Genomic DNA, 15,383 nt, shown 5'->3' on the forward strand with positions numbered 1-15,383 from the left:
AGAAGAAGGGCACAGACAAAACAAACCCAAACCAACCTTTGTGCACTTGGTTAATTATATGTTACTAAATAAAGATGTGTGGATAGGACGGAGGGCACTCTGCGACGATCAGCACAACACTGACTGCCCCCCTTCAGCAGTAGTGCCAACCAGTGCCAGCCAGTGACCCCTCACTCAACCTGGAATCCATGCACAAACCTTAACCCGATTAGGAATTTGAGCACAACAGTTGTGAAATCCCATAGTTGCACATTTCTTCTTCTACCCCAGCATCACTAGCTTTACGCAATTAAATACTGAAGTAGCTAGAGAAAAAAAAAGTAAAGGTAGAGTTAGTGCACCAACACTACTATGGAATTGACAGTTTTTTGTTTAGTTGGTCGTCTCCTACATTCTAGACTTTAAATTTGAGCTAGCTTGACAAGTTAAAAAACTAGGTATAAAATGGCAACATTTTAACTCCAATTACAAATGGAAAACTACTAGTGCAGTCATTGTAATTTTTTTCATGTAACCTGTAAAAATTAACTGCTAAAAACCACAGCAGACCTGTAGCTGGGCAAAAGTTATTTCACCTATACAAAAGGGGGAAAAAAAGCAAAGCACTGTTAGGCAAAGAGTTCATGCAGTGACTCGTGGAACACAAGGTATGCATGTGTAACGCTGCTGCCATTTGAATGACTTCAACACCCAAACGTATCCGTGATTCTGTATCAAACACATTTTCCTTTTTCTCCGACTGAAGTGACTAAGAATCCACCAGTTTTATTTTTGTATGCACAAAGAACGACTGCAGATGTATTTTCACTACTGATGCAGAAAAAGCAGACTTTGAGTGAGAAGTAGCAGGTCACACAGATTACCATGTGCATCAATAGTCAACTCAATATCCACACAAAAAACAGGATCTGACGTATTTCTCCAAGTTGTCCTTTGGAGATTTGTGGACTACAGGCTGTGTCTGAGCCAGCTGCACTGCAGCAATCAGATGAACAGACAGAGTAACAGTCAGGGCAAACCATTTTCCAAGTTTGATTGTCTCAAGTTCTAACATTGGTTCTGGTGAGAAGATAATGAAAAATCTTGTTTCAGTCCTCACCCATGAAAGAAATCCCACAAAGAAATGAAAACAAAGCCAGGAAGTCTCCTCTTCCACAGGTAAACAGAGGTTGCTCAAACTGATCTGGTGTTCACAGTTATCTGGATGAAGGCAAAACTGAAGAATTGCAGCAGATGAAATGAAATGCAGCAGTTGCATAAAACTAAGCAAACAGAAGAGGCAGCAGCCTGCTTCTAGCTATCCTGCATGCTGGGAAACACAAGCCACGCTTCCGACTGAAAGGAAAGGTTGGTGTCACAGAACCTCTGTGAAATAAAACAGCCCAGAAATACAGTCATGAACCCTTAAGTTAAATTACCTCAGTATTCCAGGTATTTCTTGTCTTTCTTCATTCAGCTAAGCCTCCACCACAGGACTCCCACCCCTACTTGTGTTTCCACAGGTCACACTGAGCTGTTTCAGATTTTCATGAAGCCACCACTATTCTGACATGGCAGAGGTTTGTGCTGCTATCTGCTGCAGTTCATTAACATGTATTCAATTATGAGAACAGCTCACACAATGCCCGACAATAACAGCACTGCATTCCGTTATCTATCCGAGAAATTACCAGAAATGTAGTTTAGTAATTTCCAGAAACATAAGGATGTTACTATTTGCAACTATTCTTTCCACTATCATGGAAAGAGCATCTTACCACATACCATGCTTTGTCAGTTACACAATTACTAAACAGAATGAGCACAGAATTAACAATCTAGAAGAAGCTTTTGAAGCCCAGCAGTTTTGACTCAGGCCTGCTCTATGCCAAGAACAAGAAGAAAGCAGCTTAAAGAAAAAAAAAAAGCATTAAAAATGCTCACACGTAAGGAACTACTCATTTTTCCACTGCAGATCTAAACTCTTGTTCTCCTCTGCGCCCATATTTAGCTCATGTCTCTATGCTGTTCCAGCTCAGCTGAATATCTTAAAAAAAAAAAAAAAGCAGCAACGGAAAGTTCTCCACTGTCACATGCAGAGAAACAAGAACTTTTGCTAGGATAAAGCCTTCACTTTATTGGATACCTGACATTTCCATGCAAAAGGACACACTGTTATTAACAGATGCCTCAAAAACTTTGTGTAATTTCACTCACATAAATGGATTGGTACCAACCATATGTCTATCTCACTGCTGTTATTGCATGTGAAGAGTTAGAAATGATATTGACTACTCCTCCCCTAACCCTTCTACACATCCTGTTGGACAAAGAAAGATTTGTACTATCAAGACTGAGCTCCATCTACAAATACAGGCATTAGTTTTGCCTGCTGAAATTTGGTTTTACAGATTTGTAGCAAAGTAAAATACAACAGAAGCCTGGAAAGTAAAGAATGTGACCTTAACCCCATGGAAACAAATGTAAATCTAGCACTGACTTCAACAGAGGCAAAAGCATGAAGAATTTTCATCTGCAAGACGTGGACAGCTGCTATCCAAACTCACCAAGAGGTTTGACATCAATCATTAAGTTACGTGCAAAGTAGGAAAGGCCAGCACAGCTATGGCACATTAAATGCTAATCCAGAGCAATACTACTAGCAACCATCTTTCCACAGACAAGAGCACATCAGACATAAAGCTTTCTTCACTATATTCAGTCACTCAATAATTAAAGGAAAAAAAAAACAACTACACATACAACAAAAGAGACTACTAAAAGCAACCAAAACACACATTTAGAAACTGAGTTTAAGGCTTACAAACTCAGCCTTGCACAAACTGTCTTCAAAGGAGTCACCTGTCATAAGCCTGCTTATAACCAAGGTAAATCAAGACAGGAGACACACGTGCCAAAAAGAACAAAATAAACCCCAAAGTACTGCAAATCATCCTTGCAGCAACTGATACAGCTGTACACACCACAGCCTAGCACCCGGCTGCCTACAGAATGAACAGCAGCTCTACCCAGATGCTGCTTTTCTAATTACAAAAAAACAAATTAACAGAAATGTTTCTTCACATGCAGGAACAATTGATTTTAAATTGCTGTTTTCATAACCACCCACTTCCCAAGATTAGTCCAATTTGAGACCTGAAATCCTTCCCACTGATCTGAATTACACACGCAGAGCCCCTGACCAATGCTTTCATGCACTTTGTCTCCCCTGTCCAAAAAACAAGCAGGAAGGCAAAGGCAAAATTGTCTCAAACACACCTGTCTATGCAATGGCTTTTTAATCAAAATAAACCTGGTGGGAACAAATCAACTTAAACCAGCCCTGAAACAAAATCTGCTACGCTTATGCTCAGCTCTCCACAAATGAGTGCTTAGGATACTGAGGAGGGTCGCTTGAAGAAGTACTAGAAGGATCTTCAGATTTTTTTGTACATCAAGTTTCCGACTTTGCAGTTCAACTCCCGTCAAGAACGCAGGCAGACAAGCAGGGGGCTGCTCTCCAGCCTCTCCTCAAGCTCAGAGTATGCTCAAAACCAAAGGAGACAGGAGGAGGTGGAAAGAGAAAATAAGGAAATAAATTATATCACAGGTGGGGGGACAAACAGATTTTGCACGTATTTTACCTCATTCTCCTTCAACACATCATCACCTCAACTGAATGGCCATGAAAAATGTGAACAGTCATTTAAACTTTACAGTCCTTCCAGACAGATGTAGAATAATTCCCCCTAGCCTCAACAGTTACCAAGGCAGGGCAGAAGAATGGAAGACAACCTTTAGTACTACATTTGAAAGTTCATAAACTGACAAAAAAGAGAATGGAAATAGAAAAAAAAATCCCAAATGTTCCAGCATTGCCCTGTACGAATCAGCAAACCACGGTCATGCAGCCTGCACACATGTCCATGTCACACTCACTGAAATATTTCTCTGGAATAGTAGTGTCTGACTATTTAAAGAACTGACGAACCACAATGAATACTGATAAAGACGACCTATCTATTTCAATTAATTGAAGAATCACAGCAAAATAAAAATATAGCAAGAGCACTCAAATTACTGAGATTACACAGAAGAACATAGACTTGACACTTCTGGACTGCAAATATCAGTTAGTCAACTTGATTGTATACACATAACATTATTGATAAGCACCCCGTCCTGCAGTAAGACCTTCCAAAATAAGCAGAAAGAGTACATTCCTGGAAGAGAATTTTAACTGGGTTGAACTGTTGCAACTGCATCCATCAGGACCTCTGCTGAATTATTACGCACTATTATGCAGCAAGGGGATTTGGCAAGGCCCAATATTCAACTCTGGGAGACAGAAAGGGAGTTCAGCCTTTACAACACATTCATCTGACATTTTAGTTCACTACCCCAGTGAGATCTCCTTCCAAATATCTGTGGTTCTTTATTTTCCATTCGAAAGGAAGATCACAAATTGAAAGCGTAACATTCATATTACTCTACAGAACGATACCAAGGGAGCAAACTGACCACAGGCACTGGGGAACGGGCAAGCCAGACAGACTGCAGAAAAATAGAATAAAATCAAGGAGAAAAAAAAACAGCAACAACAAAAGACTTGCCAATGACTACTTTAAAAATCACATGAACTGTGACTCCTGGTCACACACCCATTGAAGCAGATAACTAATTTGTACTGCCATGAGCACTTTCAAATAGTATCCACAATACGAGAAACACTGGATATGAGAGGAAAAGACCATCTCATGGCAGCAAGGTAACACTGCTGTAGAAGTCAGCCTAGTGCTGCAGAATGGTACAGGAGATCTAAATTACATTCAACTGGCATAAAATAAAAATATGCAAATTAGTTTGAAAGTAGCTCCATGGTTTGTTAGACGTACGTTCAATCAACACAACTTATTTGTAAGATGCCAGTAACGAACTTAAGTGTCATTCAAAAAACATTTATGTAACTTTTCTAACTTTTTTGGCTCTAAGGAAAACAAAACACATAAAAGCCTATGCCCAAATTCCTTACGTTTGACAAAAGCAAAATGCTAACAGAAGAATGACTAAGGGCCACACTGCAATTCTTCTTACAGCACGAAACTTCTATTAATTATTGATAACCTGCAGCACGTGTTGGAACAGTTTGCAAACTGTGCGTTACCTTACCCAGCACCCGATCCTGATCCAGGTTTCCACCTTCTCTGTCATGCTGTTGCCAATAGAGACTTCTGTTTTACTACATAACAATATTTTATTTCATCAGAAGTGCCCCTCTGCCTCTCTGGATTTCAAATTTAAAAATAGAAGGTCAGAATTCCATTGGAGAGGGGAAGTCACTCCCAGAAGTATGTCCTCTGATTAAAGTTTTTAAAAAAATAGTAATTATAATAATTATAAAACAGCAACAAAAAAAACTGCCTTGTTATTAGGAAAGGAATAGAGAAAAATGCAACTATTTTAATAGTTAATTTTCAGTTAATGATGCAAGCACAAACTCAAAACACTGTCCTGCTGTCCAAAGAAACTGGATGTATCTGGACACACATTGAAACATAAGAAAAAACTCTTACAGGGTGGGAGCATTTAAACACTCGGACATGTCACCCAAAGAGGTTGTGCACCCTCTTCCTTTGGAGATACTCAAATATCTAAGGAACCTGTCCTAGCTAACCCTGTACTGAACAAAGGAGTTGACGTACATGATCTCAAGAGGTCCCTTCCAACCGTAACCATCCAATGATTCCTTTATTTATGAATCTACATTTCTGCCAAATAAGGTGACAGAAAGGGTCAGAAAAAGGTAACAGATTATTCAGATAATACATGACAGCTAAAAATCTTTCCTGAAGTCACTTGTCTCTATTTTACCCTTCCTTTACATCCTACATGAAATGTCTGAACAAGCCTACACAACTCAGAAGCAAATGCTTCCTTGAACACAAATCTGCATGAAATTTTATCTACCATAAGGAAATAACTGCAAAGGAAACACAGTGAAAAACAGCATTAAATAAGAATTACTTCCTGTACCATCCGTAAATGAAAATACCTGACCAAAGCAGCAAGTCAAACTATGACTGATGACTGCACGTGCTCAGATCACTTTCTCTGCAAGAGTCACAAGACTTCTACCTAAAAGATAATTACTATGGCAGATGGCCTTCGCTAGGAGTCAGCTGGGGAAGACTCCAGCTTCATTGCCAAATACTAGTTCATAACTTAGTATAAAGGAACAAAATCCAAAATTACTTTCAAGCCCATACCAGTGTTTGACTGAACACATTAGCCTGATTCTGAACTCATATCAGTCTGCTTGGGAAAAAGCCGAACAGTTCCGTTCCTTCTCCTGCAGAAAACAGGGAGTATCATATGAAGTTCTCAGATAACAAGTTCAGAACAGAACAGAGGAATGACTTATTCCCACAACATGAGAAGTCTAGTGATGCTTGCTGCCAGAATGGTGGTAAATTCCAAAACAATACATGGACTCAAGAATTTTTAAAGATTCCGTACATCCATGGAATAAAAAACCATACAAAACATCCCCACAGAGGGACTGGGAGAGCTGACCTAAGGAGTAACCCAATATGCTTGCCTAGAAAAAAGCACAAGAATAGAGCATCTGCTGTCAACTACTGCTTAGTTGTGCAGCACAAGCAGGATTGAAACAATGGTTCTGTCACATACCAAGATCAAAGAGCTTTACTGGGCTTCAGGATAGGATGGCAGATTAGCCCAGCAGCATAGATTTTCCTGTGAAAAATGATCTCTGGGTTGCCAAAAACACAAAAAGGAAAACAGCATTGCTCTAGCACACCACTTCTCCTAAATAGAGGTGAAACAGTGGTTTGAGACTGTGATACAACCCATAGAAAATTCAGCTCAAGCACAGCTTGAGAAGATAACTTGCTTCCCCACCTTCCATAGCATTTCTTAGGGGAAAAAAAAAATCCAAAGAAACCTAAGCAGCTTAAGGAAAGATCTTTTAATCACTATTGCAATTAAAACAGGCTTCTAGTGAAGTATAATTAACACAAAGCCTGAGAAAGTAACACGCAATTTCAGGAGAAAAACATGCAGAATTTCACGTTAAGTGGTTCAAATATGTATTAAAATAGTAAGCCAAAGGAAAAACAGAAAATTGAGTACTTCAAGTCACCGTCAGTCTTGCAGCTCTCTAAGCCAGAAAATAATCATGAAGAGCATACCACTAAACACAGATCACCGATACAGAAACTACTAGCATGCATACAGAAGAACAGTAACAATAATGCATCTGGTAAGCTAGAATATATACTGACTAAAATTTTTGGAAATACAGGTTTTTGAATGCTATCAGGAAAGCCCTGCCACCTTCCTCTAACCTGGTAGCCATAAGCAGTAATCCCAACAAATCACAACTAGCATGGCTAAGCACGTGTTAATGTAACCGTATCCTAGAATGCTTAATTTTCAGAAATTATCACCACCACAAATAGTACCAAAAAAAAAAAAAAAAAGTAACTGAATAAACCATAAAGAGCACTGATTATTTTTACACAGAATCCCAATGACCTTCTCTTCCCAAAGGACATCTAGTATGTTCTACACAAGATAAAAACTTCTCATATTTTAGCTCCTTGTGTATATTATTGTTACAGTCCAAAAAAAAAAAAGAAAAAAAAAAAAGAGTAACTCAGCAAGGTGAAGTTTCCTTCTCAAAAACAGCAGGCTACAAGACCATAAGGCCTCTTAAAATTATCCAGACTTACTTATTTGGCGAAAATACAGCTTCAGAAAAGCTTCCTATATCACTACAACACCACATCCCCCATATTTGCAATCTTTTATTTTGGAAAGGGAAAAGTCCATGCTGAAACACAAGGCAATTTAGAAAGATGTTAAGCAACCTTATTGCAGAGCAAATCTCTAAAGTGCAAAAAGTTTGTCCTATTAAGAGTTTTTATGTACTTAGGTCAGAACAGCTGTTTCCCCCTAACCTTGTTCAATCTTGACATTTACAGTGCTTGAAGGTGAATCTTGCAGTGTACTCTTCTGTTACAACTCCATTTGACCACAATGGGTCCCACAAAGTCAATCTTCTGTGATCAGCACTGAACACTGAATATCGTAATATCAGTATGGCTTCATGGATAGATCACCAGGCTATACTGCAAAGCACCATGAAGTTTTTTTTGTTTTTTTTTTTTTTTTTAAAGCACAAAATAAACAAGCAAACAAAACAAAACACAAATCTAGGAGATATTTTTTTTCCTTCAAAAAAAGAAACCATCTTGTCTGGTATCTAACATGCTCACAGCTCACTGAAAAAAATATTCTGAGACGAATATCACTATTCCACAGCAAACTGACACTGAACACATACTCTGTAGGCTTCCACCACAATAAGAAACAAGAAATATTTCACAGGTATCAGACAGAACATAATTATGCATGAAACAGAAACTGAAATCCCTGGTATTCAACAAATAAAGAACCCATCCCCAATTTTACCTACCTACTTTTCTGAAAAACTAACGTGTCTTCTCCCCTCCTGACACAGGATCTCACAGACCGCCTCACAGGGAAAAGCATTCAGTGCTGAAACCAGACAAAGGCAGACTGGATTAAACAGATGGCACTCTATTTAGAACAATTTCACTGTTAATAACACGATAACGGCACTCTTTCTGGAACGCTTCTCATGATCTAATATCACTGTAAAAGCTTAAAAACTAGAAGAAGCTTCACATCAGGTATTAAGAAACCAAGCCTGCAGTCAGTCTTAATGGTCTGGCAGTACCACACTATAAACCAGTGTTTATTCTTATTCCTATCTGTGTATCAGAAATGGATAACCTAGAGTTCGCATTCAGCTACAAAGAAACAGCATTATCGCAGCATTAAGAAACGATTTAAGGCCAAGTTACTGAGTGGCTGTCCTTTCAAGTTTCTTTCCAGAGAAATGGTACTACATACTCAATCTCAAAGAACATAGACAAAAGAAAAAAAGAAAAAAAAAGACCCAAACAGCAACATAATCAATGCTTCATAATCATATATATCAGGGGCATGCAACTCCAAGCTCCAGGGACAAGCACAGTAGAAGGAAGAAGCAGCGTCACAAGAGAAGCAGGTCTTGAAAAACCTTTAACTTTCAGCTCAGCTGCAGGATCTCAAGTCATCTCCCCACCTCTCCTACGGAAACAAACAGCTATGCCCCCTCAGGACACACCTGCTGACAGCCTCCCCTCAGCTCAGCTCAGCCCAGCGGGCAGCTCCAGCTCTCCCTCCCCTGACGAAGGAAGCCCCAGGGGCAGGCTGCGGCCGGGCCCGGGCCGGGGGCGGCTGGGCCCGAGGCTTACGTAAGGGCGGGGTGCGGGGACGCTGCCGCCCGTCGGATGCCCGGGAGCCGCCGCCGCCTGAGGGGAGCAGGAGGCCGAGAGGAGGCCCCGCGCCTCAGCGAGCGGTAGCAGCGGTTCGCGCCCCCGCACACAGACCCTGCGGGCTTCCGTCCCCGCAAGAGCCGACGGGCAACGGCCGTACCGGGAAAGGAGAGAAGCAAGCAGGCTCGCCGCGGCTCCTGTCCAAGCCCCACCGTCCCGCAGTCCTGGAGCGCACCCTTCCCGCCACCATCCCCTCACCCTTTCCTCCAGCGCCGCTGCTGCCACCTCCAGCCGCTGCCAGCCCGCAGCCCAACAACGCGCCCGCCCATTGGACCGCTCCCGCCCTAACAAGCCCCGCGCCGATTGGCTCCGCACTTCTTCGTCCTTCGATCATCCTCCCTCCCCCTCACCTCCGCTCAGGCCGGAGGTGTCGTCGCGTGCCCGTGAGCTGCCTCGGTGAATCTCCGCGGCGGCAGCACTGCGGGAAGCGGGGGGGCTGAGAGCAGCTTCAGAGCTTCCAGCTGCACGGGGCGGTGGCGTTGGGGAGGGAGGGGGGAACAAAGCGGAACGGAAGCTACGCGGAACGCTCGTGCCCAGCCGCGTTTCTGATATCGGCTCCGCCCGCTGACTTCCGCTTCCGGACAGCAGCTGTGTCCTGGCGGAGGGTCGCGGAGTGGGCAGGTACTGAGTGCCCGGGGCAGGGATCGCGGGGAACAGCCAGACCTGGCCCGCTCAGTCGAGGAGAGCGGGGCTGCCCTGCGCCGTGCCGCTCGGCCCTTTGCGTTCCGTTAGGCCGCCAGCTGCACCGACCCAGGGCCGCGGCCCTTCTCGGGGCAGAGGGCACCCGGCTATGCCGCACTGCGGCTCGCTGCCCGTGTGTGGGACAGCGGGGGGCTGCTCGTAACCCTACCGGCGGGGAGGGAAATACTGATAGGAGAGCAAGGTCGTGGATTTGCGTGGCAAGGTTACAGACAGATGGTTGGTTTCTTTGTGTATTTCTTTTTTAAATTTATTTATTTGCTTATTTTTAGAAGCAGATGTTTTTCAGGTAATAACAATGTTAGTTATCTTGTTCAGATATGCTCTTCCATCCTGTTGGGCCCCTGCAGCCAAGGCTCTTACAGAGCTGCAGGCTTTGAAGCTGTCATGGTTTCATTGCAGACAATTCTCCTACAAACTAGGGCATGAAGGCTGCTCTTTGCTATCAGATACGTGCTCAAATGGGAAACTCATGTTGAAAGAAGTCTCACTATGTCGTGGAAATAAAGACTTTAATGCAGTCACTGAATAAAATTGTAATCAAGAATAAAATCTAGATTTGCTAGAATCTACAAAACAGTGGCTGTAGCGTTGTACAGAGTTGTTTTTTTCAGAGGCAACCCTGGAGGAAGGGTCTGGAGAAAAGGCTCAGGGGAGACCTTAGTGCTCCCTACAGCTGCCTGCAGGGAGGTTGTGCTGAGGTGGAGGTCAGCCTCTTCTCCTATGTAACTAGTGGTAGGACTAGAGGAATGACCTTCAGTTGTGCCAGGGGAGATTCAGGTTGGGAATTAGGAAATACTTCTCTGAGAGAGCAGTCAGGCACTGCAGTGGGCTGCCCAGGGAGGTGGTAGAGTCACCGACCCTGGAGTGTTGAAGAAATGTTTAGATGTTGCACTAATGGACATGGTTTAGCGGGCAATATTGGAGATAAGTGGATGGTTGGACTGGATGCTCTTAGAGGCCTTTTCCAACCTTGGTGATTCTATAACCCTAAAACCTCTTAATGTTTAACACAGTTAATTCCAAATGTAGTAGTACCTGCATCCAGTAGAATAATTTTAAGGACTTTACGCTTACTGCATCCTGAAATTTTAGAACTTATGTTTTAAAACATTATTAGTGACAGCGAGAAATAAAAGCTCTTTAGGCAAATATCAAAATAAAAAAAACCCTCTTGCCTACTGTTTAAAGAAAATGATCCATTTTCTTACAGCACAAATGAAGCTTTAAGAAATGTGTCTTTTACCAGCTTCCAGCTTATTTGCCTTGTACAAGGAAACAAGATTGCTTTATCAGAGAGAAGTTTAGCTGATTATCCTTCTGCTGGATGTATTACAATTTTATGAGTCGATATAATAATGCTAATCTACGAAGTGTTCAATGTGCTATTATGGATGCTTTAAAGCTAGTAATTTTGCCCAATTTTAATTTGTTTGTATTGCATTAATGTTTTTAATAGGCTACCATTCCATAGGAATTTTAACATCTAACATAACGCCCTACTCTTTTATATTTACATTTAGATTTTCCTCTGTTGGTTTTCTTTTTTTTTTTTAATTTGATAGTAAATTGTGGAGAGTAAATGTAGATTCAGTTAAATTGTGTAATTCACAGGTTTTCATGTCTTTGAATTCCTTTTTTTTTCCCATAGATAAGATAATGCTATTATTTCTTTGGAAATAGTTTTATGTGGAGACTCTTGCCTTTAGACATACAGCACGTTAAAGTAGCCATGTATGATTTCAGACCAAATACCAACTGTTGTTATATATGGGAAAATAATTAATAAAATCTAGCACAGTTTGCTTCTTTATCACCAGCTTCTGAAATGGAGTATAAAGTCTCTAAGTACTTTTTTTTCAAAGGTGCACTGTTCACAAAGCAGAAGAATGCTTTGTGTGCAATGTTACTGTTTTGGAGTACTTCTAGTAACCATCTTGCTCTTCCTGTACAGGATATTGGTACTTCTGAGTGTTTGAAGAATAAGCTGATGCTCCCTGAGAACTGAAATTCATCTTTGATTGTAGGTATGGGGCATGGAGGTGAACATGGCCATGGCCAAACAAAACTCCCTGACTACAGGCAGTGGAAGATAGAGGGTACTCCACTTGAGGAGGTCCAAAGGAGGTTGGCCAAACGGGGTCTCAGGGATCCATGGGCTCGGTAAGTGCAGGAGCTTCAAAAGTAGTATTGATATGTTGTCTTAACATAGATTTTTTTCCTCCCCATTATGAACTATGTAAACTTTGCTCAAGTACTCTTCAATCTTGGTTTCAGAGTAAAATTAGAAGATGTAACTAGTAACTAGTTTAGGGAAGCGAATCTGATACTACATTAGTGGTACTTATATCTCCTGTAAACTGTACCTGTATAAAGACTTAAGAGCTGCTACAGTTACTTGAATGCCTACAGGATAGAAATGTTACCATCTCGGTGCATATCCAGAAATAACCTCAACGTTTTTCCAAAGAACTTTTGCCATGTTTATCACCCTGGCTCCACTGATCCTGTTTTATTCTTTTGGTTTTATTTTCCTTTTAGTAATGAAGCTTGGAGGTATATGGGTGGCTATGCAAAACCTGTCACCTTAACAGAAGTCTTTACCAGGGGACTCAAGTGGGGATTTGCAGCTTTCATCGTTGCTCTTGGCATTGAGTATGCCCTATTTCCCCCAAAGAAGAATGGAGGACATCACTGAAGATCAAATATGATAGTACCTTCCACTACTAAAATGTACAAAAGCCTGCTGCCCACTGTACTTATAATATGCATATTAAAGTCTATCACAGGTAAAAGCTTGTTGCTTTGATTTTATTACACTTTTATAAAAGGATCAAGAAGAGAAGCCAGAGCCATTTCCCTGACTTCAGTCTAGGGAAGAAAAACAAGGAATATATATAATCTTGGGCTTGCTGTACCATCTTTTAAAGGAAAACAGTCAGCCCAGCTCTTTTAAGTCCTGCCAACATCCTGCTGAATGAAATTGAGAAAGTGTGATGCTTTTGAGCAAAAAATTCTATTTTACTCCTTACAGATTTAATAGCTGTTATTTGCTGGTAAGGGATCTTGCATTACTTGTTATTTTTAAAAGTATAACTTACTCACTTTTGTCTCTCAGTAAGAAAAAATGCTACCTTAAAGCTTTAAGAAGTATCCAAAACTGCCTAGAAGTGTGTGAAAATACCAAACCTTATGCTTAATCATATTAAAGACACTAATTTACAGATACTGTGCACCAAAATAATCTGTTCTTTGTAACATCCAGAAATTAAAACTCATGTTTCTACCACATTTACTAAGCAAAGTAGTGTACATTTCACTCAGCAATAGCTGTACCTTATCTTAGTATGACTTCCAATACACTTGAGTATAAATAAAAGAAACTGAAAATAGAGATCAGTTGTTTTTTCTGGTATACAATTCCAGTTATAATTTTGCATTAATACAGCTTTCTTATACTATTTCTTTTTAATACTATTTTTCTTTGCATTTTTCCTCCTTTTTGGATGCCTGGAGTGAGGAAACATAGTAAAAAAAAGGGCCTTTTGGCACTGTCTCCTTTGCAGAGCTAGGAATTAGCACTGTCTGGATATCCTATTTTAAATCTTTGTTATGCCCTCAGTAAGGAAAGAAAAGGCAGTTATACTATTTAAGTTTTCAATTCAGACAGTAGGGTAACTATCACCACAAAGAAAAGCAAAACTGATGCTACATACCAGTAGATAATTATATAGTGCACATCCACTATGAATAAAGTGGAAAGATTCTCTTGTAGCCATGTCATATATGCAGGTTTATTAAAATAAAATTGAAGCTCCTACTAAATGGCTTAAAAGTACCTTTAAAATATATATTTACACAACATTTTAAGTGGAACTACAATGGGGCTTTATTTTTAGAGCCAGTAAGCATCTGTTGATTTGAGAGAGCAGCTGTAGTGTTCAGTGGAACTTTACATCTCTGCATGACATTGCTCAAAGCTCTGTTCATAGGGCACACGACAGCTTTACTGAATTTCTTTTTTGCCTAACGTCTTTTTGAAACATCTCTACACAGTTAAATCAGTTTGTGAAAAAGCAAATCAAGAACATACTGTGTGAAGTCCACTGCACCCAGTATTTCCATGTTGTCCCTTAGGTACACCCAGAAAGCATATATATTTGCAAAAGGTCATACTCACTTTTTTCTCCCTCTATGTGAGCCTAAGACTAAACTGTTTAAGATTTCTTCTGAACAACAATCTAAAATTCAGTTAACTATTAAGAGTCAGCATTACATGTGCTATCAGTGAATCTTAGCTTTGAATGCGCATTTCTCATTTCAGCTATTCTCATACTTGCTGTGTGTGTCCTGACACACTGCCTCCCAGCCACCCTGTCACATTGCATAATGCTTTTGGAAACTCTAAGCGATAGTTGCTCTTGATTTTAGTTTCTTGTTGGTAAAGCTTGTTTTCACGCTATTCTACAGGTTCCCATTTTATTGTCTCTGTTCTATGTTAAATGCTTCAGAGTCCGAAGTGAGGTTGCTGCAAGTTCCTGTGGGATGAGTCTTTAAAACATCAGTCCTGCCATTTCATTGACTATTACAAACAAATTAACCTTTAAAGGTCCCTTCCAACTCAACTGATTCTACTCTGTGATTTACAGCAGCTGAAGAGATAACGTTTTTCTTTTCCTATCACTAGCAGATGGAAGCACATTTACAAGTTACGGTAAGCACATTTTCAGAATGCATAACATTGGTGTGCTGCTTAGCTTAATTGGGCAAAAAGATTGTAAAATACAAAGATACAAACTAACGTGTTCTTCAGTACCTTTTTTTAAGGGATCATTTGGTTTATCAAGAGTTTATCATAGATGACCATATTTTTACATAAGCATATTAGGCATATCAGCTGTCACGCTGGACTAGCATCAGTAAAATTCCTGAATTTACTAATCACCGCAGAATCATTCAGGGATGTAATAGCTAGGCAGCATCTCGGCCTCAGCCCTTAGCTGCTGCCTTAATTTACGATGAACATATTTTGTCAATATTGTGCAATATAAAAATATTATACACAGGTAACTCCTGTAATAGATACGAAATAAAAGTCTTTATCATAACATTAAGCTTTCCTGAGAGCGGAGTCCTACCTGCCAGCCTCACGGTCGAAGAACCACGAAGGTAAATCTCCATCACCGGACATCTACAAGGCGCCGGTAGCCATTCCGCGCGCGGCGGCCGGCGGGAGGCGCCGCGTCCTTTCATATCGCCGCGCCGCCATCTTGGCGG

The 15,383-nt window shown here is 40.8% G+C and overlaps 2 protein-coding genes across 12 annotated transcripts in view; one reads left to right on the forward strand and one right to left on the reverse strand.

The window, feature by feature from the left end:
• The window catches only part of HYCC2 (hyccin PI4KA lipid kinase complex subunit 2), a 60,874-nt gene extending 45,493 nt beyond the window's left edge, over window positions 1-15,381 (reverse strand). For 3 of the 8 annotated variants that reach the window (XM_085228339.1, XM_085228334.1, XM_085228337.1), the window contains exons 1-2: window positions 9,606-9,716; window positions 8,480-8,562 (exon numbers count right to left, since the gene is read on the reverse strand). The gene's annotated coding sequence lies outside the window, so the exon portion shown is untranslated. Of the gene's footprint in view, window positions 1-8,479; window positions 8,563-9,196; window positions 9,222-9,507; window positions 9,717-15,244 lie in introns of those variants that run through there. The other 5 variants (XM_019617003.2, XM_010713436.3, XM_085228338.1 and 2 more) reach the window with 5 other exon arrangements.
• On the forward strand, window positions 9,680-12,901 carry NDUFB3 (NADH:ubiquinone oxidoreductase subunit B3). Of its 4 annotated transcripts, none has more exons than XM_010713434.4 (3): window positions 9,680-9,803; window positions 12,134-12,269; window positions 12,648-12,901. In XM_010713434.4, the coding sequence occupies exons 2-3, from the start codon at window positions 12,136-12,138 to the stop codon at window positions 12,802-12,804; spliced, it is 291 nt and encodes a 96-aa protein (XP_010711736.1). In that variant the 5' UTR covers window positions 9,680-9,803; window positions 12,134-12,135; the 3' UTR covers window positions 12,805-12,901. The 4 variants fall into 4 exon arrangements, with proteins under 4 accessions (XP_010711736.1, XP_003207541.1, XP_010711735.1 ...); XM_003207493.5 differs by lacking the exon at window positions 9,680-9,803 and adding an exon at window positions 9,867-10,028; XM_010713433.4 differs by lacking the exon at window positions 9,680-9,803 and adding an exon at window positions 9,876-10,028 and having other exon boundaries at window positions 12,061-12,269.
• Window positions 15,382-15,383: the final 2 nt, after the last annotated feature.

Source organism: Meleagris gallopavo, chromosome 7, assembly GCF_905368555.1.
Source record: "Meleagris gallopavo chromosome 7, MGAL_WU_HG_1.1, whole genome shotgun sequence".
NCBI classification, from domain to species: domain Eukaryota; kingdom Metazoa; phylum Chordata; class Aves; order Galliformes; family Phasianidae; genus Meleagris; species Meleagris gallopavo.